At 44.7% G+C, this 22,175-nt stretch overlaps 2 protein-coding genes across 2 annotated transcripts in view; both read left to right on the forward strand.

The window, feature by feature from the left end:
• On the forward strand, window positions 1-18,810 carry LOC149860900 (keratin, type II cytoskeletal 5-like). The gene is made up of 11 exons (XM_090053703.1): window positions 1-313; window positions 344-528; window positions 1,951-2,162; window positions 3,457-3,517; window positions 3,677-3,772; window positions 5,088-5,252; window positions 8,657-8,782; window positions 8,999-9,219; window positions 9,381-9,409; window positions 10,063-10,095; window positions 18,773-18,810. The coding sequence occupies exons 1-11, from the start codon at window positions 1-3 to the stop codon at window positions 18,808-18,810; spliced, it is 1,479 nt and encodes a 492-aa protein (XP_089909829.1).
• LOC149860901 (keratin, type II cytoskeletal 4-like) overlaps window positions 18,807-22,175 on the forward strand; it is a 14,255-nt gene continuing 10,886 nt past the window's right edge. The window contains exons 1-2 of the mRNA XM_090053704.1: window positions 18,807-19,295; window positions 20,487-20,701. Of these exons, the coding sequence (XP_089909830.1) occupies window positions 18,807-19,295; window positions 20,487-20,701 (704 nt within the window). The remainder of the gene's footprint in view (window positions 19,296-20,486; window positions 20,702-22,175) is intronic.

Below are 22,175 nucleotides of genomic sequence, written 5' to 3' on the forward strand. Positions count from 1 at the left end.
ATGAGCCGGCAGTTGTTTGCTGGAAAATCCTTTTACAGACCTAAGGGCTTCACTTCAGCATCCGCCGTCTGTGGTGTAGGAAGGCACCGGCACAGTGGGCCTTCTGTCTGCAGGCCTTTTGGGAGATGTGGCGTTGGCGGCTACAGCAGCAGGAGTCTCCAAAACCTGGGTGGAAGTAAAAAAATTCCCTGTGGTGAAGGTTACCAAAGTGGGGTTTATGGAGGGTTTGGTGTTGACCATTGCATGGGTTACGGTGGCTGGAGATGTGGTGATGCGTGCTACAGTAATGAAGGCTTTGGTGGTGTTAGTTTTGGTCGCAAGATAGGTCTTTGTGGCCCCAGAGGTCATGGCGCACTTGGAAATTATGGAGGCAGTTGTAGAAGTGAAGGTATTCATAGGGTCAGAGTCAATGAGAACCTCTTGCAGCCCCTCTCTGTGGGGGTCGACCCAGAGATCCAGCAGATACGAGCCCAGGAGCGAGAGCAGATAAAGAAACTCAACAACCAATTTGCCTGCTTCATCGACAAGGTGAGAGCGGAAACTTTCTTCGAAACTTCCAAGAAAAGGGCAACAATGTTTGCATTGTGGGCAGGTAGGGAGTAGGCTTGTCTGGGCATGAATGGAGGGCTGGATTGGATGGAGGAATGGATAGATGGATGAATGGATAGATAGAGTGTTAAAGCAGCGTAACACATCAAAGGTGCATTTTCCTCAGAATGTTATTACATGGAGGACACATGAGTTTATCAAACCACAAAATAATTAAACTAACCTTACTAGTCAGGCATTCATTTTCGGCCAAGGAACCAACATGTGGCAATTCTCTGCACAGATTTCTAAATCTTGTAGCAATATATGCCAAAAACAAACCCATCCAGTGTCATTACATCCCACAAGACAAGTAAGAAGACAAATTCACTTATGAATACTTGGGAAGTTTTGTTTTATTTCTTCACTCCTCTCATTCCAACCCTAGTCTTAAACCACAATAATCATGCAAAGAAAATTTGAACATAGGAAAAGGACTTGTCTAGACCTCAGTTCAGGAAAGCAAATAATCAGGCACTTAACCCTAAGCATGTGCCTACGAGCTGTCCTGAATTGCATCTCTGACCCCACTTATAAACCCTTGAAGTAATGCTGGTGTCATATTATTGGAAGTGGAGCTTGCAACTAATAGAGAATACAGGTACCCTTTTTTCCCATTAATTGTGTTTAAATATAGCATGGTCTGTGTTTCTGTCTAGCTACCCCCATAACCTCTTCCCACCCCCATCTCTTCTCTCTCTCTCTCTCTTTCTATCTTTATGTCATTTACCTACCTGTGACCTGGTTCTGCCTTGTTGCCAACCTCCTTATCTCCAGGTGGGCAAGGCTGATTATATCAGCTGAGGGTTTAAGATAAAAATATATTTGTTATTTCCAAATAAGTGAAATCTGTAAGAATGCACACAAGCCCATTCCTGTTCAAGACTCCCAGTGCATATGCTAGTTGCTTGAAATTAAGCATAGATTTACATTGCATTTAGGCCTTACGTCCATGCTTAGTATGTGAGCAATGGTCAAGGAGCAATGGTCTCAAGTTGCAGCAAGGGACGTTTAGGTTGGATATTAGGAAGAACTTTCTTGCTGGGAGGGTAGTAAAGCACTGGAACAAGCAACCCAAAGAAGCTGTGAAATCTCCATCCTTGGACATTTTTAAGACTTGGCTAGACAAAGTCCTAGCTGGGATGATTTATTTGGGGATTGTCCTGCTTTGAGCAGGGGGTTGGTCTGGATGTGACCTCCTGAGATCCCTTCCCACCCTCATTGCCTATGATGTGCTTAAATGCTTTCTTGCTAACCCAGGGCCTGATCCTTATAGCATGATGGTTCACTAACTGAGCACTGGCTCTTTCTTCCATGGCTGTTCCCCAACCTTTCCTATACGCTTGACCTGTTTCCTTTCAGGTCCGATGCCTGGAACAACAGAACAAGGTTCTGGGGACCAAGTGGAACCTCTTACAGGAGCAGGTTCTCCCGTGCAGGAAAAATCTCCAGCACCTCTTTGAGAACTACCTCTGCAGCCTGCGGAGGCAGCTGGACTGCTTGCTGAGCGAGCGGGGACAACTGGAGCCAGAGCTGCAGAATGGCCAGAAGCTGGTTGAGGAGTTAAAGTGCAAGTAAGCCAGGTGGTGAAGCAGGTGAAAAGGGAGCAAAGGCCCCCTTCTCCACAGCCGTCGCTTTGCACCTCTTGTATGCCAAAGCATCTTTGTGTGTTAGAGGTTCTTGTCTGGTCTGAACCTCTCCAGTACTGGAGCACCTTGTAGTCTTGATGCTTTTACCTTCACTAGGCCACTAGGCAGAGAAGTACTCCATTCTTGCACAAATGGGGAGTGAAAACCCAGATCCTCAAAGGTATTTAGCACCTAATTCCCTTTCATTCTAGCAGGAGCAGGACACCTTTGAAGATCTCAGTGTCTAGGTCAAGGCCACAGGGAGCAGGTTCACTCTGCTTAATTGCCATTTTGGAGGCACTTGGGCAGCAGTGACTGGTCAAGACTGCTTCCATTCAAGCTGGACGTGGGTATGGGCAGGAAGCTTTATGGACATGGCCAGACAGAATCTACGGCAGAGCAGAGACTTGAGATGAGAATGTAGACAAATAGAAGAAAGTCCAGTGGAGAGCAATGGAAATGGTTTGGGGGCTGGGGGACATGACTTCTAAGGGGAGGCTGAGGGAACTGGGCTCATTTAGCCTCCAGAAGAGAAGACTGAGAGGAGATTAAAGTGCAGCCTTCAACTACCTAAAGGGGGGTTGCAAAGAGGATGGAGCTGGACTGTTCTCGGTGGTGGCAGGTGCCAGAACAAGGAGCAATGGGCTCAAGTTGCAGCAAGGGAAATTTAGGTTAGAGATTAGGAAAAACTTTCTCACTAGGAGGGTAGTAAAGCCCTGGAACAGGTTGCCCAGAGAGGTTATGGAATCTCCATTCTTGGAGGCTTTTAAGACCTGGCTAAACAAAGCCTTGACTGGGATGATCTAGTTGGGGAAGGGGGTTGGACTAGATAATTCCTGAGTTCCTTCTCAATCCATACTTTTCTATGAGTCTGTGAGGTCTTTCAAGTGCTCACTTTTCAGGATAGAAATCATAAGACAAGGTAAGCAATGATGAGGAACAGGCCTTCTACTCTTTAGCTTTCTTGTGGTACCACATTTCTTTCTGTACTGAGTATTTGTAATGGTCTCTCTGACAACCGTTTGCATTAAATCATGGGTCAGTATTAATTTATTTTTAGTCTTTGCTCCTATCTTTTGGTTGCAATTTTTAATTGGCGCTGTTTAGTTTAAGATGTTCAAAGACACATGTGTGTCCCTGAAAATCCAGATGGCATCTGCTCTTTTTCTATTCTGGTCTCACATGACTGCCATTGTCTCTTCTGTTGCCCCCCTCCTCCTTTCCCTCCCCCCCGCCCCAGATATGAACAGGAAATCAACAGACGCACAGCATCAGAGAACGAGTTCGTTTTACTTAAGAAGGTGAGTAATTCAGCTTCTTGGATGGTAACATTTGGGTCACAAGTCAGTGGAATGATCCCTGATCTTGTGTGATCCCTGATCTCCTGCAGTGATCTCATATATGAGAGAGAAGATGCCAACTGAGAACACTAAAAAATAAATTAAATGGCTTCTTTTCAGGACGTGGACTGTATCTATATGAGCAAGGTAGAACTGGAGGCAAAGGTGGAAACACTGAGGCAGGAGATAGAGTTCCTGAGGTGTATGTATGCCCAGGTAAGATGTCCGCTTCTACTCCCCCGAAATTCATATAATGGAAATCCATCCTGTAAGCTGTCCTGGGTTCATAGGGAAACTGGGCCTCCATTGATATGGAACAATGGACAAGGCCCAGGCTTCCTTGGGCTTGCACATTTACAACTCTGTGGGTGTGTCTACATGTGCCCTTTACTGCTCATTACACTAATTTAATGCACAGTAAGGTGTCGCCGTCTACACATGAACCGCATGTGCGCAGTAGATTAATTTACTCTGGCGCAGGATAGTACTGTCAGACACAGGTACTATCTTACACCATAGTAAGTTACTGTGCTTAAACACATGTGTAGGTGACATTGGAATTAGTTTACTCTGGCTCAAATTGAGCTGAAGTATATTTAGTCATATTAAATGCATGTGTAGATGTGCCCTGTATGAGTAAGACAGCAGAGCTGACTATTCAATTAGTTTTTGAGGAATTTTTGATTAAATGTTTTATGCCTTTGTATTTGAAATTCAAAACTATAAACAGTACCTAAAAAAATCTGACTAGCTGCCAAAACCTTCCAAATTTTTTAATAACCTTTTTATACTAATTTTTTTAATGGTGAGAAAGAGGAACTTCTTCCTTGGCTGTTTGTGGCAAGGGCTGTTCTTACCCTGTTTTTGTACCATGCCTAACACAATGGGGTTCTGGTTCATGGCTGGGGCTCTTTAGCACTACAGCAATTTCTCTTTCTTCTTTATTTTTGTTCAAAGGTTAAAAAGATGAATATATACCTGATTTTCCTCATTTTTGAAAAAAAATTCTACTCTTCAGAAACTAAAACAAGATGTTATTTTAAGTCAAAGGGAAATGGAAACTTTCACTTTGGCTTGAACTGCTGATATGAAATTAGAGGTTTTTGCTTCCATTTTCCAATTAGGAAAAATATTCCAAATTGCTGATTTTTGATGAAAACTCCTGTTACAATGTGATTAAAAAAAATCAGTCAGTTTTAGACTTCGCTGCTGGGCAAATATCTGAATTCTAAGCCACAAGGAAGGAGGCTGGAGAAATTGGGTATAGACTACCTGTCTGATTATGCAAATACAGATTTGAGCATAGATGACAAGTCTATGCTTTTTTTCTCAATCAAGGATGAGAAGTCTTTTCTTTCTAAGAATCCCTCAATCTTATACTGCCCAAAGCAAAGCTCTTTAAAACTTTTGGACATAGTTTGACCAAAGAAATTAGCAACATGTTTCTAGGGAGCACATATTGGAATATGGAAGAAGGAATATGGAGAGAAACAAACCTTCACAGTTGGCTGAAACTTCATGTGGCTTGTAGGAAATTGTGCAGATGGAAGGAAATCTCTGTGATACCTCTGTGGTGGTGAAAATGGATAACAACCGAGACCTAGACATGGAGGGCATCATCAGGGAAATTGAATGCTGGTATGAGGAGATTGCACAGAAGAGCAAAGCTGAAGTTGATGCTTTGTACCGCACTAGAGTGAGTAACTATGCAGCTCTCATTAAAGTTATATGTACAAAATATAGTGGACATAGATGGGGCCCAATCCTGCTTTCTGCTACTGTGGGCATGTCTACATATGTAATAAATGTGAAGCAATAAGCTCCAGAGTTTATTGGTCTGGAGCATATTGCAACTGGGCATGCCGTTTACATGCGCACCGAGACTGCAGCACACTGAGCCAGGGTGAAGCAGCCCCAGCTGGCAGGAGGCCCCAGGGTCAGCCAGCTAGCCTGGAGCTGCTCTGACCCAGCTCAGTGTATTGTGGAGGGGCTGGCTGCAGCACAAAGGGGCTGGCTGGCAGGCAGCTCCTACACTGATGCAGCCTCATGCTCCAGCCAGCTGGGGCAGTGTCTACACGTGCTCTGCTGTGGAGTAAAAAACTACACAACAGGGTAGTCTGTGGAGTTAATTAGTTTACTCCAGCCTAATAGGGGTGCATGTGTAGATGGGCAGTGTTTACCACGGAGCTAATCAGTCTGTTCCACTGTAAACATCTCATGTAGAAGAGCCACTGCTTCTAACCTCAAATAACCCTGCCAAAGCCCTTAGAAGTGGCTTCTATTCGATAATTTTAAAACAAAAAAGTCTCCTTCCCCTGTCTCCAGCTTTGGTTGCAGCATGACTGTAACCATTTATTTTTTATATACTTCTTTCATTCATTCTATATATGTTTTCCTCCATTCACATTGGGGACAGTCTAGACATGTCCTGTTTGTGTTCGTCTACACATAACGCTAACTTAGAGCGTGTGTAGACAAAACGGGGCCCTAAATTGAAGTGGTGGGTTTTTAAAAACACGTTGTGCACACACCCAAACTTAGTTGCCTCTCTGGCAATGGGAAGGGGAGAGTAAGCTGCCAGCAGGCAGAGTGGTCCCTGGGCTACGGGGGGGGGGGGGGGGGCTGGTGCTTCCCTCAGTGGCAGTGGTGGCTCCCCCCAGGCAGCACCCGCCCACAGGCACCCAGCTCATGTAGTCCCAGGGGACACCACAGCTGTTGAAGAAAGCACCAGGCCCCCGCACAGCTCATGGAAGCAGGCAGGCTCCAGGGGGGTGGGACTGGGGGGAAATCAGGCCCCCCGGTTTTTTTTTTTCTTGGGCAGGGCTGCCTTCCCAGGCTGCTGCCAAGCTGCCTGCATGGACTTCCTGCAGAGCCCCTGAGCTGCACAGAGCCCAATGCTTCACTCTACAGCTGTAGGGCAGCAAACTAAAACTCCCTGGAGGAGTTTTGGTTTGCTGCACCCCAAACCATTTAAGGTGCATTACACCACTGAATTTGCTACAGTGGCTAGAATTACTGCACGATAGGCCGCCAACACATGCAAACATCAACACCATTTTTTCATAGATTTCATAGATGTTAGGGCTGGAAGGGACCTCGAAGATCATCAAGTCCAGCCCCCTGCCCCGGGGGCAGGAAGTCAGCTAGGGTCAAAGGATCCCAGCAAGATAAGCATCCAAACATTTCTTGAATAAGTCCAGAGTAGGTGCCTGCACCACTTCCGGAGAGAGTCTATTCCAGGTCGTGGGGGCTCGGACAGTAAAGAATTTTTTTTCTTATTTCCAGTCTAAAATGGTCTTGTAGCAGTTTATGACCATTGGTCCTTGTTTTTCCTTGGTGAACAGATGTTCTGCTAGATCCTGATGTACACCCCTTGCGTACTTATAGGTAGCCATCAGATCCTCCCTGAGCCTGCGCTTTTCCAGACTGAAGAGTCCCATGGCTCTCAGCCTCTCTTCATAGGGCCTATTCTCTTGCCCTCTGATCATGCACTTGGCTCTCCTCTGGACTCTCTCAAGCTTCTCAACATCCTTCTTGAATTGTGGAGGCCAGCATTGGATGTGTACTCCAGCTGCAGCCTCACCAAGGCTGAGTACAGCAGGAGGATGACATCCTGAGATTTACTTGAGAAGCATCTATACATGCAAGCCAGGGTTTTGTTTGCTTTACCAGCTGTGACATCGCATTGGTGGCTCATGTTCATCTTGTGGTCAGTCATGACCCCCAAGTTTCTTTCAGCAGTGGTCACTCTTCAGCAGCCCCCAGGAGCTTCTCTTTCCCACCCTGCAACCAGCCTAGCTTACCTTGTATCCCTTTGCATGACATCATCCTGGCTTTGTCCAGTCAGGGAGCCCTGGGCTCCAGTTCCTCTCCCAACCAATCAGCCTGAAGAATCCTATGCTTCCCCTGGCCAATGAGGCCAGAAGGTTTTACATATTTTCCTCGGATACAGACCCCAGGTTGCCAGGTGCTGCCACTGCTGAGACTATAAATATGCCATGGGTTTTTTTCCCCTGATGTGGAGTACCTTGTATTTGTCAGTATTGAACGTCATCAGATTTGTGTCTGCCCACTTACTAAGCTTATCCAAGTCAGCCTGGATCACTAGCCTTCCCTCAGGTGTGGACGCTATGCCCCAAAGTTTAGTGTCATCGGTGAACTTAGCCAGTGTGCTTCTAACACCAGTGTCCACATTGTTGATAAAGATGTTGAAGAAAACCGGTCCAAGGACAGAGCCTTGGGGGATGCCACTTGTTATGGAGCGCCATAATGACTCACTGCCATCAACCACTACTCTCTGGGTCCGACCTCGAAGCCAATTTCCCAGAGCATTTAACCCACTTTTAAGTGCTGTGTACACACACCTCTTGTTTCGTCTACACACGGCCTTAAGCTCTACTGTTCATCAATATAAGCATTTATGTTATACTATTGCCTGAAGCTTGTTAAGCTATAGTTGACAGTTGACAGTTACTACCTTTGGTTTAAAAAGGTTACTGAATGTTATGGCCATCAGCAGAAAGCAGATTTCCCAGAAACCTCTGTGCTTGATAGATCTTTCAGAAACCTATGGTTAATTGCAAAATGAAGGACATAGGCTACCGAAGAACACTGTGGAATGGAAAATTAGTCCTCTAAGGAAATGGTTTTGGAAGTAATGAACACTCATAATTATGGGAGTTAAGTCTCTAGCCACTTTTGAAACCCCATTGGCCACCCATGTGCATCCTTCAGGCACCTTGAAAAAAATCTGGCTAATTCACTTTGAAAAATGGGAATCAGGCCATGTGTATGCTGCAAACTTACTATGCCACGGCATCCTCAGACATGCTTCGCTGCTCTGCCTAACCTGTCTAGTGTACTAGAGACAAGGTAATGACCTTTGTGAAACACAGAGCAGGCTAATTAGCACTGCTAAGCAGCTGTGCCATTTAGTTCATCCCATGCTAATCAGCCCACCTGCAGCACCACAGAGATATGGCTATGCTGCTTTGCCTTTCAGGCTATGTACAGCCATATAGGATCATGGCCTGTAAACGCCCTTTGGGAAACTCTACCCACTGTTAACTTCTAACCATTGCTTTGTCCCTCACTTTTCAGTTCCAGGAGCTTCAGGAGACAAAAGGAAGATATTGCAACAACCTAAAATGCAACCACCACGAGATTACTGAGCTGAATCAGGTGGTCCGGAAATTGCAGTACAACCTTGAAAATGTGAAGAAAGAGGTAGGATGGTCTGTATTTGCCCGTATTTTAGTCATTACGATAGTACTGGTTACTGTGTGGTTACTCAGAGAGTGTTGGCTTTGAAGATGTTCTGGTTTTATTGAGGTTGCCTCATTATTTATGAATTTGGGACTTTCAGAGGGAAAGAGAACTTGTCTCCTCATGCTGATGGGTGAGATAAAGAGGAAATTCTGTTCCCTGCTTTCCTGCTCACAGGTGGTCTGTCTCCAAACACGCGTTTGTGAGACTGAGCAGTGTGGGGACTGTGCCCTGAAAGATGCCCAGGGTAAATACGTGGAGCTGCAGAATGCCCTGCAGAAGGCCAAGGACGAACTGGCGAGCATGCTGAGGGATTACCAGGAGCTGCTGAATATCAAGCTGGCCCTGGATATTGAGATTGCCATGTACAAAACACTGCTGGAGGGAGAAGAAAATAGGTAAGGGCATGTACGTTATGCTGGTTTTGAGTGGCCCTCCAGTCAATTTGATGGGGACAAAGGGAAGAATATTGCTATTTCTCAGGGCAGACATACCTTAAATCTCCTTGAGTCCAAGTCCCCGGCTGTATTTGCCTCAGTTGCTTTTCTCTCCCCAACAGGATATGCACAGGGAGCCCTGTGAGAATAGGTAGGTAAACTGAAGATTTGGGCTGGGGTGGGCAATTATTTGGGCTGGAGGTCCATTTAATCAGTTTTGGTGTCTTCTTAAGGGCCACATCTCACTCTCTCTCCCCCTCTCCCTTCCTCTCTGGAGCTGTAGCATGTCCCAATCTTCTATCTCTCTCCCTCCTTCCCTTTCCCAGACCTGTAGCATGCCCCAATCATGATCCCCACCCAAAACCTGCTAGTCTCGTCCACAGCTTATGCCACTACCTGCCCAGCATGGCAGAAGCAGCCCCAGGCGAGCACCAGCATCAGCTATGGACATGCCCAGCAGGTTCTCAGTGGAGATTGAAGCATCTACCTGGGTCCACAGCTGACACTACTGCATCAGCGCTGGGTGGGAGCAGTCCCGCTTGCCTGCCATGTGTCCTGTCCACCCACCCAGCACCACGTGGCAGCTGGAGGTGCTGGCCACCTGCAGGCTGGATCCCACGAGTTGGGGGCTGCACACCTGTGGGCTGGATACAATCAAGTGTTGGGCCAAATCTGGCCCACCAGCCATATTTTGCCCACCCCTGATTTGAATGATTGTTTTCAAAATGAACTTTCCGGGATAGTTCATTCAGTGGGAGACCTAGCTTTCTCCTGAATGACTGAAGATGTGTTTTCTTGCCACAGTGGTCACCACTCCTTGCAATGTCGCCAGTGATTGTGGGTATGGAGATGGCACTGGAGCAGGATGTGGCTACCTCCCTGTACATAAAGGGTGCAGCCCTGGATATGAAAGACAAGGCACAGTGAGTGGGGGATTCAGCTGCCGCAGTGGAGGTTACTACCCCAGAGGAAGAGGCTGCATGTCCAGAGGTGCAGAGCATGGTCCAGCAGGAGGATTCACCTCTAGAAGCCTGGGAAGCTGTGTAGGCAGGCGGTACATCCCTGGGGGAATGGGCTACTGTCCAGTGGGGGGCTACCCTCCCCCACATGGCGGTTTTAGCTCCAGAAGTGGTGGCTACACTCCCAAAAGGTCATTCAGCTTTGACCTCAGGGAATGCAATCCTGGAGCTGTAGGGAGCTATGGCAGTAACTGCACACATGTGGGCAGCTCAGTAAGGGCTGGTTACCCAAGAGGTGTTGGTAGCCCTGGGGTGAAGATATCAGTGGGGCCCCCTGCCCCAGGAACATCAAGATGTAAAACCACCATGGCAAGAACAAACAAGGGAACTAAAAAAGGCCCGGCTTGCTCACAGCAATACAACACTTGTGTCCATCATGGATGGTGAGGCTTCACCTGAGACATAGGCATGCCATGTGGAGGTGACATCCTTATTAGTCCCCTTGCTCTGAAGGTCCACAGCAGAGACAGCTCACCAGCAAACTTTTACAGTGGTGATACTTCTAAGCATTGCTTCTTCTGGTTTATGCTGTTTCCTTATGGAGCCTGTGTCTGTCTGTCTCTAGGCATGTGTCACATCCTCATTCCCTTACAGCTCTTCTCTTCTTCCCTTTGATTAAACCTGGGATGACTACATATTATATGGATCTAAGGATAAAAACAGACCTTGGATTGCTCCCGGGACAAAGCTTTTAGTCTGGGATCCCATAGATGTACAAGCCCATTGTCCCACTTTAAGTACCTGTCAAGTTCCAAGATAACATTGTTTCCCTGGGACAGGTGGGGCTAATTTGAGTTAATTATGTGTGTAAAGGACTGTCTCCATGCTTGCTTTGATGTAAATTAAAGCCCAGATCAGGGATTAACCTGAAGTCTGTTTTTAGCCTAAGTTGTTTCTCTTGATGAGGCTCCCTAAGGCGGTTTTTAGGACATGAAATGAAGTGTTGTCTGGACTCTGCTCTCCTTTCCCTTTCTTCAATGTCAGCCCGAAGGAACTCTAGGCAAAACAATCTAATTACACCCGTATGAAACTGATGACATGGGGATCAGGGTCAGGCCTTGAGGAACTGAGATGCTAGAGCACTTGTTCTTTGTTTTTAATCTGTTTGTTCTCATTAGAGAGCAGGTGTCACAAAATATTTAATTCCGCCAAATACCATATCTACTTGCCTATCTCCAGAAATTAGCCTTTCAAAATGTTTTAAGCTGGGAATCTATCCAGAACATAAGCACCGCACTTTGATTCCTGCTCCACTCAAAGTTTAAAAACAATTACCCAGCAGTCGCTGTGGCATTTCTATTCAGGAAGCTGAGGGGGGTCAGTTGACTTAATGGCTCATTGTTCTTTACTTCACAAGTGTAAATGACCATCTCTTCATTTTAATGCTCTTGATTTTCCACTAATCAGGCTAACCTTTCTTCCAGAAATGTTGCTGTCTAATAGCTACTCCTGGTCTACCCTGTCCTATATCATAATCCTACAGAATGTTTTTAGCAGTCTTATAAATCATAGACCAGCCTATGGAGACCAGTCTTCAGTAATAGCTAGTTTTAGCTTTTGGTTGAGCAGGAAAGAAAAGGTGAATGAGCTGAGGACGTGGCTGTGTCTCTGCTTTATGCATCCATAATTCTGAAAAAAATCTTTTTTCCTTCATTCTGCCTGCCCCAAAAAACAAGGTATGGGTCTTACTTGGGGCATGTAGTATGTGAGAAATACGGAATGTATGTGTGCACATGTGTAGGTGTATATTAGTCAGTCATGAGCATTTAATGTTGCCTGTGAACTGGATGATAAAGCTTGTGCTTTTTGTATATGCAAAAACCATTGTGCTGTTGCTTGGACCTTGATGACAGTCAAAAGCTCTAGGCTTTCTGCTCTGTCTCTAATAAAATGCATAAAGAACGACTGGGTTTTTTCTGAGTTTTTAATGTTTCAGGCACACAGAAGAATGCCTCATGGCATGACTGAGTTTTTGGCTTAGAAAGCATCTCTTCAGTAGAATCCGTAATGAGGAAATGAGCAGAGCTTTCTTTCAGTCCTGCCCGGAGAACATGACGTAGCTTCAGCCGGTGAAGGCTGGTCTTGCCTATTTGAAACCACTTCTTCATACTGACCAAGAACTTGCCTCTGGTATTTAACAGAAACTTGAAGTCCCCCAAAGAGATTGTTATCTTCTAGCCCACTGTCTCAAAAGGTTTATACCACCTCCATCATCCTGATATCAAAGCATCGAAAATACACGTTTAAGGAAATGAACAATCTATTGCAAATAGGATTGCTATAGAAATACATGGCAAATTAAGATTGGTTGTTTATATTACTCCTGGAAATAGCAGCTCAAGATTTCAGGACATATCAAAGGGATAGCTACAGGGGCTGGAAAAAAATTGTATGCCCAAATAGATATATGTAACAAATTGGCAGGGCAATCCATCTACAATGTGCTGATGTGTTTTGAGATTAGGATGATGAAAGCCAGCTTGAAGAACAGAGAAAATGAATCACAGAGTCCAAAAGGTGGTTTAGACAGGGATGTTTTTCAAGAAGATTTGCAAGATGAGCGTTATACCTCTCCTATATTGGAAATGGATTGTTCCCCCGAATAATCAGTTCTATCAGAATTCTGATCTTTCTCTTTGAAGTGATGTTGCATATACTATTTAGAAATATTACTCCATCTCCATATGGGTATAATCAAGACATGAAAATGGTGACTAATCTTCCTGTTTATTCTGTGTTTGATTTTTTAATGCTTTTTTTTCAATCTTTCCATTTTCACAGCCAAGGATATGATCTGTTATGCCAGGATTTGGGATTCTCCCTAAATCTCTTATTTGCTACCACTGTACAGTCCTTAGGTGGCAGGTATCACCCCGAGACAGATCAAAGCATTCTTCCGCTTTGTTATAGCATCAGATTTACTGGCAGTAATTGCTATGCAGAGACATAACATATATACATCACTCACTTAGGGTAATTTTAATGTGTGTGTATGTTGTGTTGTATATTCAGGCTGGGACTTCAAAGGCTGCTAATGACCATCACATTCCATCTGAGTAAGAATAGCTTTTGAAAATCCCAACTTCCATTGCTAATATATATCAAAATTTTATGTTGCATGGGGAAAAATACGTAAAAAATGTTGAAGTGTACTAGAAAATCTGTTTAACATTCAAGGGTATTTCTAAGTATCTTATGCATGGGGTTTGCAAATCTTCATATCCCGTGAAACTGCCAAATTGCATCTTATCTGCATCCCATGTGCTCAATGACATATGGTCAGTTGGTGTGTGGTGCCCATAGTGCCCTGATGCAAGCAGATGGCTACTGTTGCTGTTCTCCTGGCTAATAATTCTGCATATCATTTACCAGATAGCTCATGGCTGCTTGAGGTTATTATGTACATGAGGTTAACACAGATGAAATCCACTCTGAGGGTGCATCTACGTGTGACGCTTTAATGCACATTAAAAATTAACGCGCATGTAGATGTGTTAAAGTGCATTAACGTGCATTAACTCTGTGTGTGTGGACTGACTTGGGTCTAAAGTAAATGCACATTAATGCCTGCATGTGTAGACACCTGCCTAAACCTGCTTAATGCACATTAAGCTAATGTGCATTAAATTTAGGCATGCTTAAGTGCATGTGTAGACATGCCCTGAGATCAGTTAATATAGAGACATCTCCAGAGGCTACCAGTAAATTAGTATGTATGAAACTCATGCTCTCAAAATAAAGTATTCTTCTTTTTAAATATCCCTCTTTGGTAAAATATCCTTTATACAAGATGAATGTTGAGCAAAAGAGAAATGGAAGATACAAGGATTAATTCATGAATATAGCTTCTCTCCAATATATTTTGTCCAACTTCCCCATCCCAACCAAAAGATACAATAGTCTCTATTTTGCCTCCAAGACATCAATTCAAGCATGCACTAGATAGCTTGCTACATTTAAAATCAAAACATGCAATAATTACTGAAAAGATCTAAAAATTTACCACATTTACCACTAAGTCATCAACATACTGAACTTGAATTAGGAACTGGTAACTACTGACTTCTGTTACCTTTCAGGAAAGCCCTGGACCTGATGTGAAGTCTTGAAACAAGGAGCTTTGCACTGGGGCTTCTGTAGCACCGGGATCACTGATTATACTAGGCAACAAAACATGATGCCTTCCAAGTTCTTCTCAAACTGCGTAGGGGGTATTGCAGGGTGGCATAGGACATCCAGCATGAATTAGCATAGATCATCACCCGTGGGCCAGGATAAAATCTTTGCAGACAGCACGTATGTTAGCTATAGCTGAATGAACAGTGTTAACGATCTTGCTTTGAGTATTCCTCTGGATTCTAAAGTTAGTCCTGCTTCGGTGATTTTCACATTGGAGTTTTACATATTTGACAATTTCCAGCAGTACAAATGTTGGTTTGAATGCTCAGCTGGGTGCCAAAAGTACATTTTGTCTTAAATCCTCAGTTGCAAAATTGCTGGTGACAAATGGTCAACTGAAAATATTTACAATTGCATATGTCCTCTGAAACTCATATTTTAAATGACATTGAACTTAACCTGCATATGTAAGCAGACTCACTTTATGTAACTAATTTATGGCAACTAACCCATCCTGCTTATTTAAATTATAATTATATAAAGTACATGTTTTTCACTGTTAATTGAGTATTTTGTGCTCAGAGGCTGCAATTCAAATACTGTGGAAACCATGAATGAAACTCCCAAGCAATAACAAATGATAAACAGTTCTGAGAATGTCATTATTATATGAACAACTTTCTTAAAAGATCTATGAGCTAGTAACGTCTTATTTGTGCTCTCTTGTGTGGATTTAGGATTAACTACCAAGTTAACAAGAGTTACACAGGAAGTTTTCATTGGGCACTAACAGAAATTACATTTGTCACATAACTGGCCCCTTGAAGCACTCAACAGCCATGCCTGAACAGAAGTGGACAGCTGCAGAGCACTTTAAAAGTGCCCGATCACACGAAAAATTAATCCTCATTACATGAAGATTCAGAGGAAGGTGTTCTGAAGTGGAGTACCTTTATTTACTTCTGTGTGATTGAGGGGCTACAATTCACCCACCCCCACTCTAGTGCAGCCTGGACAAACCCTGGCCCAGAGCTCCCTCTCCTCCATTCTCCCCATCCCACTATGCAGAGAGCACTGGAGCTTGGGGAGGAAGGGGGCAAGGGGAGAGAGGCTGCAGCAGCGCCTTCTGGATTGGCTTCAAAGTGGTGCTTGATCCCTCACACCCCCAGAACCAACAGCTAATGTTTGTTAGGTTGGGTTGGGGTGGGAAGGGGGTCACTGTAACTCATGGTGCTTTCTGTGAAGTGCCATGAGTTACTGCTGGGGAGCCGCACTTTTGTCAGCACCCATTGTTTTTGTGACCTGGGCAGCATAAGAATCAAAGTGTCTCTTGGAAAATTTGTCCATGAAGGGCAAACGAACCTGGAGCCTGTCTATTCGAGAGCTGTCTTTCCTCATGTCTAATTTAGCAGCTACTGTAACAAGGCCTCCTCCATCTTGGGTTGAACAGAGTAGATAAGGTGTTCTTTGTAACAATTCTTCTTAGGAATGCTCGGCCTTCTCATTGCCAGACAATCATAATTTATTCTGATCCTCTAGACCAGTGGTTTTCAACCTTTTTATACTCAAGGCGGTCCTATTCAAGGCACCACTAGATAAACTTGAGGAGCCCCTCAAAATGTCTGCTCTTGGTTTTCACTTTTTTTCACTACAGGAAAATAATAGAGTGTTGTTGTTTTTTTCTGTTGCAAAGACCTCAGACCATGATGATGGATTTCTGTTTCAAATCTCTGGGTTTATCTTGTGAATCACATTTGCAAACCTAGCAGAGCTAACACTCTTTGGGAAGCCTGGTTAAGAATCACTGCTCTAGACATCCTCTAAAGCAGTCATTCTCAAACTTTTTTGTACCAGGACCCATTTGTAAACACTGATGGCTAGTCTCAACGCAGACTTTTGACGCATTGCCCCCAGGCTCCCAGCATGTGGGGTGGGGGAGATGGGGCAGGGGGCCCCAAAGCAGACATTCACAAGCTGGAAATCTATCAGCCTGCAAGGGGAAACCCATGGTTTTTCTTCTTTAAAGGAGAATCCATTTTTAAAGTTTGTTCGCAACCCTTTCGTATATTCTTGCAACCTACTTTTTGGTCATGACCCATGGGTTGAGAAACGCTACTCTAAAGCTTATCAGTTTGAGCAGCCACTAGGAGATGCCAAAGACAGCTGAAACAGGGATTTGTCCATAGGAAACTCAGGGGGGACATTAAGCTTAATTGAATATTCAGTGGTTGGTTACCAAGTGGCTGACACAGCTGTCTGCAAAAGCCGATTTCACGGAAATTCCTCCAGGGCCTAATTTTATGTCTTGTACAGACTCCCAAACAAAACTGAAGAGATTTTCAGAACAGGTAAGAAAAACAAACATGGTTCCACTTTTTTGCTCTTTTTTGTCATTGTGTTCGTGGGGCTTTTATGCACCTAGAGTAGTGCCTTTTGGTGCTGGGAACTGGTGTATGACCCGAATCTGAGCAAACAGATGTGCTGCTGCATAGTAAGCTGAGAGAGGAAACCAGAGTGGGATCACAAGCCTTTTGCTTTATGTCAGCATGCCTAATGTTACTAGTGCCGTAGGAGGATGGAAAAATCATCTGACCCAATGCAACAGTAGCCAACATCAAACTAAATTGTGCACGTGATGTCTCGAAAGGGCTTGCTTCCAAAACAAGGGTGGCACCCATTCTACATCTTAGCTATAATCTTCTTTCAAAGTTAACACCCACATGTCCTTTGAATTAATTTTCTAAGAGCTACTCAGGGGAAAAAAAAATCTTACCTGTATTAGCCTCCTTTAACTTACTAATGACTTTTTCCTGTTCTTTAGTCTGTGTTGTGAACATGCTCTGAACTTCCTCTGTGGTCTATTTTTGTTCCCTGTACAGTTCTTCAGTGAGTTTATCTGACTGGCTATTAAACCCCCGGTCTAATGAATGACAGGCTTGTCAAGTGAACTTGACTGAAGATCTGTTGAAGATACTTAGGAAGTTTTCTCCCTAAACTGAGATGGCATTGATCATATTGCTATATAACCCACAGAAAGAACTGCAATGATTACTGGTAATTATTCACCTGATCTCTCATTTTTCAGTATAATGATGCAAAGTTTGGAGGGAACTCTGAGGAGAATGAAAAAAGCATGAAAGGTCCCATGGGTTTGTGTCACAACTCTTTGGCTGGATCCAGAGGTGCAGAGGCAAACCTTTGTGCAGTGCCACAAACCACACATGTTGCACGTTAAACTGTGTGTGGCACTGCTAATTAGCAGTGCTGGGGCAAAATTGGCTACCAGGATAGCACAAAAAATCCCTGGAAAAAACGTGGCACAAAGCATACCACAATGCTGTGTGCCCGGATAAATGTGGAGACGGGGGAGTAGGCAGCCCAGGGCCGCCTGCTCCCCGGTCTCTGCACGCTGTGGAGCCCCCGCACTGAAGCGCCCTGCGCCCCAGCCAGCCCCTCCCCGGCACACAGAGACAGGGGAGCAGTCAGCTCAGGTGCGGCTGGCCAGGGAGTGGCTGGCTGGGGTGCAGGGTGCCTCAGCATGGGGGCTCCGCAGCCCATGGAGATGGGGAAGGAGGCAGCTAGCTGCCTGCTCCCCTGTCTCCACATGCTGCTCCCCAGTTGGCTGGGGCACAGAGTGCCTTGTGTGGGGGCTGCCTGCTGGCTAGCCCCACATTGAGGCACCCTGTGCCCCAGCCAGCCCCGTCTGCAGCACATGGGGTGGTGGGACAATGTGCCCCTCTGCAAACTGCACGAGCAGGGGTGTGCAGAGCAGCACAAAGCAGCGGCACAAATTTGTGCCACAGCTGCTTGTGCTGCTGCAAATGCGCATCCCTGCTTGTGGGGATGTGGCCCTTGAGCTCTTTCACATAAACAGCGATTTCCAATTGCGACCCGTTAAGCTCCCCTCAGCTACTCAAGTTTGACTCCAGTCTGTCACTGTGTAGCCTACACAATCTTGCCCTGCTGCTTTTTGTCAGCTTGGTGAAAGAAAGTACCGACATCAAAATATCACCCTTTGAAGGTCACATCTGCATCCCAAGAAGTGGCCTGAGCCCAACACCTCTGCAAAACATCAGGAGGACTATAATTAGCCTAAATGAGCAGAATGCTTTAAAAACCTATTGTCATCTGAGCAAACCTGCACCCCAAGCATTTTGCAATTCCTTATAATTTCATTAAGTGGTACATGTTTACTAAGGTGCCTTGCCTGCTACATGTTTGGCTTGCCTGATGGCTATTGGGCAAACCAAACCCTTGCAGCTCTAAATATTTCCCTAGGAAGCCCAGTGTCACACACATGTATTTATATGGAGTGCTGTCACAGAGTCACACTAGAAGGGTTTTGCTACCCTTTGCTCTCTGCTTCTCCCTTGCAGCACAGCTCCCCACTTCATCTTCAAAGAAGTCACCATGAGCAGGCCGGGGAGGTTCACAAGATCCATCAGTAGACAAAAAGGCTTCAGTTCAGCTTCTGATGTCTGCGGCATAAAGAGATGTGGAGCCTATAAAGCCTCTCTGTGCCCACCTGTTGGAAGATGTGAAGTGGGTGACTACAGCAGCAAGAGCGCCTGTACCCTGGGTGGAATGAGAAGACTTTCCCATGGGACTGGTTGTCTCAGCGAGGGCTATGGTTACAGAGGTGTTGGCTCTGGACGATTTGGAAGAGTTAGCAGCAGGGTAGATGTTTGTGGCCGTAGAGGTTATGACACTGTTCAAGGGTCTGGTCCTCTGGGAGGCTACACTGCTTGCAAGCGTGATGGTATCCAAAGGGTCTGCATTAATGAGAGTCTTCTAACGCCCCTCTGCGTGGGAGTTGACCCACAGGAACATCAGGTCCGATCCCAGGAGAAGGAACAGATGAAATGCCTCAACAACCAGTTTGCCTGCTTCATTGACAAGGTGAGAATGGAAATAACTTCCCATTGTGCTAATAAAATGAAGACCCTGGCCTATCCCATAAATGTCTGATTGGGACCTGGATACCGTTCCAGCCTTCTACAAGGTTTCTGCTTGTCCAGCGCACGATCTTTGTGTGCTTGGCTTGTGACTCAATGAAATGCCTCCTGCTACAAGTGGAAAGGCTTGCAGGTTACTTCATTGGAATTGGGTTTTGCCTGTAGGTAGAGCACTGAAATCTTTAACCCTTTGGAAATTCTCCTTCACGTGAAGGCTGTAAATAAAACCTGAATGTCCAGTCTCAAGAGTACTCATGGTCTTAACCAAAAGTTACGGTTTTGGTGCAGGAATTGATGAGTACATTTTTCTACCTTGCGTTCTGTAAGAGTTCAAACTAGATGATTCTTGCAGTCCTTCTTGCCTTGAATTCTCCAAAGGTATTCAGTAATAAGTATTGCCCATTCTTTGGTTTTGTCTAATAAGATTACATAACAGTCTTCTTGCTATTGTAACAATATTATTCTAGCTAGAATAGAAACAGGTGCATTAGTCTTTTCAGTCAAGAATGGTAAAAATCGATTTTTAGATATAATATGTAGGTTATTGAAAGGAACAGAACTGATAGTCCTATGCCTGCTCTTAAATGTGAATTAATAATAAAAGTGCCACTTTTAATGACCATAAAAACAGTGAGATTACCCTTTATTTCTGATTTCATGGATGCTCAGTATTTACCCTCTCAGTGGGCATTCATGACTTGGTATTAAAAGATTGTGATACTTAGTGCACAGTACTTAGAAGACCTGAGATAAGGGCTACATTATTATGGTTTGATAATATAATTCATTGTGTTGGTTTTTGATACTGTATGTTTAACACCAACAATTTCATTAACCGGTCTTTCATTATTATGCCATGATGTACATATGAAAGGGAATGGAATAGAAACTATATGAACTTAAAATATATTTGAATAAATATTTATTATTATAAACTATCATGCAACTCTTGATATCTTCTTGCTTTCTTTGGACTTGAAAGTGCCAAATATCCAACCCATCTTCACAAATAGCTAATGCATTCTCAGCTTCCTGAGTCACACAGGGCAGCTTAACCAGGGTATTGGTTTAGTTGAGTCAGTTCTTTGGTAGGAACTCTAGAGCATTTGAAGATGTGTTGAATTGTGGCTGACAGGTGCAATATCTGGAGCAGCAGAACAAGGCGCTGGAGACCAAATGGAATCTCTTGCGGCAGCACACAATGCCAGCCACCAGGAAAAGTCTTGAGGCGTACTTTGAGAATTACATCTGGAAGCTGAAGAAGCAGCTGGAGTGTTTGCTGGGTGAAAGGGAGCAGCTATCCAACAAAGACTGTGTGGCAAAGAAGCTTGTTGATGAGTTTAGGTGCAAGTAGGTTGTGATCTATTCGTTGTTTTTCTTTTCTCCTTGCTCCACTCCTTGAGCTTTATTATTTCAGCGCATGAATGACTGGTGCCGCCTGAGATCCCGGGGGGAAAGAGGGGGCACCATGGTGGTGAGCAGGGACCACCCACAACCACAAGCACCGGTATCAGCAGCAGGAAGTCGGGAGTGTGAGGGGGGTGGTGAGCAGTGACCACCCGCAGAAGCCAGCAGTGGCTTTGGTAGCAGCCAGTCTCAGAGGGAGCACGTGCCCCCCCCCCCAATCCTCCCTATGCATCGCCTACGCCTTAGTGCTTGCTAAAGCATCTGTCCAGCTGGACTGAAATGATGAGAATTAGTCAAGAGGATTTATTTTTGCCCAGAGTCAAGTTCTATCTTATCACTGTGGTTCATGTGAACACTTCTAATTCTTTATCAGTACTCATCAGGGGAGATCAACAGCAGATAGGTAAAGCCCTTTTCTCCCCAGCACCACCTGGGGTGACAAGGGCCACGTTTTTTCCAGGGATTTTTTGTGCTATCCTGGTAGCCAATTTTGCCCCAGCACTGCTAATTAGCAGTGCCACACACAGTTTAACGTGCAACATGTGTGGTTTGTGGCACTGCACAAAGGTTTGCCTCTGCACCTCTGGATCCAGCCAAAGAGTTACTGTTACTGTTACTGCAGTTTTGTGACACAAACCCATGGGACCTTTCATGCTTTTTTCATTCTCCTCAGAGTTCCCTCCAAACTTTGCATCATTATACTGAAAAATGAGAGATCAGGTGAATAATTACCAGTAATCATTGCAGTTCTTTCTGTGGGTTATATAGCAATATGATCAATGCCATCTCAGTTTAGGGAGAAAACTTCCTAAGTATCTTCAACAGATCTTCAGTCAAGTTCACTTGACAAGCCTGTCATTCATTAGACCGGGGGTTTAATAGCCAGTCAGATAAACTCACTGAAGAACTGTACAGGGAACAAAAATAGACCACAGAGGAAGTTCAGAGCATGTTCACAACACAGACTAAAGAACAGGAAAAAGTCATTAGTAAGTTAAAGGAGGCTAATACAGGTAAGATTTTTTTTTCCCCTGAGTAGCTCTTAGAAAATTAATTCAAAGGACATGTGGGTGTTAACTTTGAAAGAAGATTATAGCTAAGATGTAGAATGGGTGCCACCCTTGTTTTGGAAGCAAGCCCTTTCGAGACATCACGTGCACAATTTAGTTTGATGTTGGCCACTGTTGACAAGGGACAATGGTAATAAGCTGATGGAGAATAGGTTTATGGTAGAGCTCAGAAGGCAATATTTTACAGTTAGGGTGGCCAAAATCTGGAACCAACTTCCCAGGGAAGTGGTCCTCACCCCTACCTTGGGCAAATTCAGGAGGACATTGGACAATCACCTGCCTGGGGTCTTGTGAACCCAGCATTCATTCCTGCCTGTGGCAGGGGGTCAGGCTAGATGATCTGTTCA

This window comes from Crocodylus siamensis, chromosome 6, assembly GCF_052110815.1.
Source record: "Crocodylus siamensis isolate JL-2025a chromosome 6, ASM5211081v1, whole genome shotgun sequence".
Lineage (NCBI taxonomy): Eukaryota > Metazoa > Chordata > Crocodylia > Crocodylidae > Crocodylus > Crocodylus siamensis.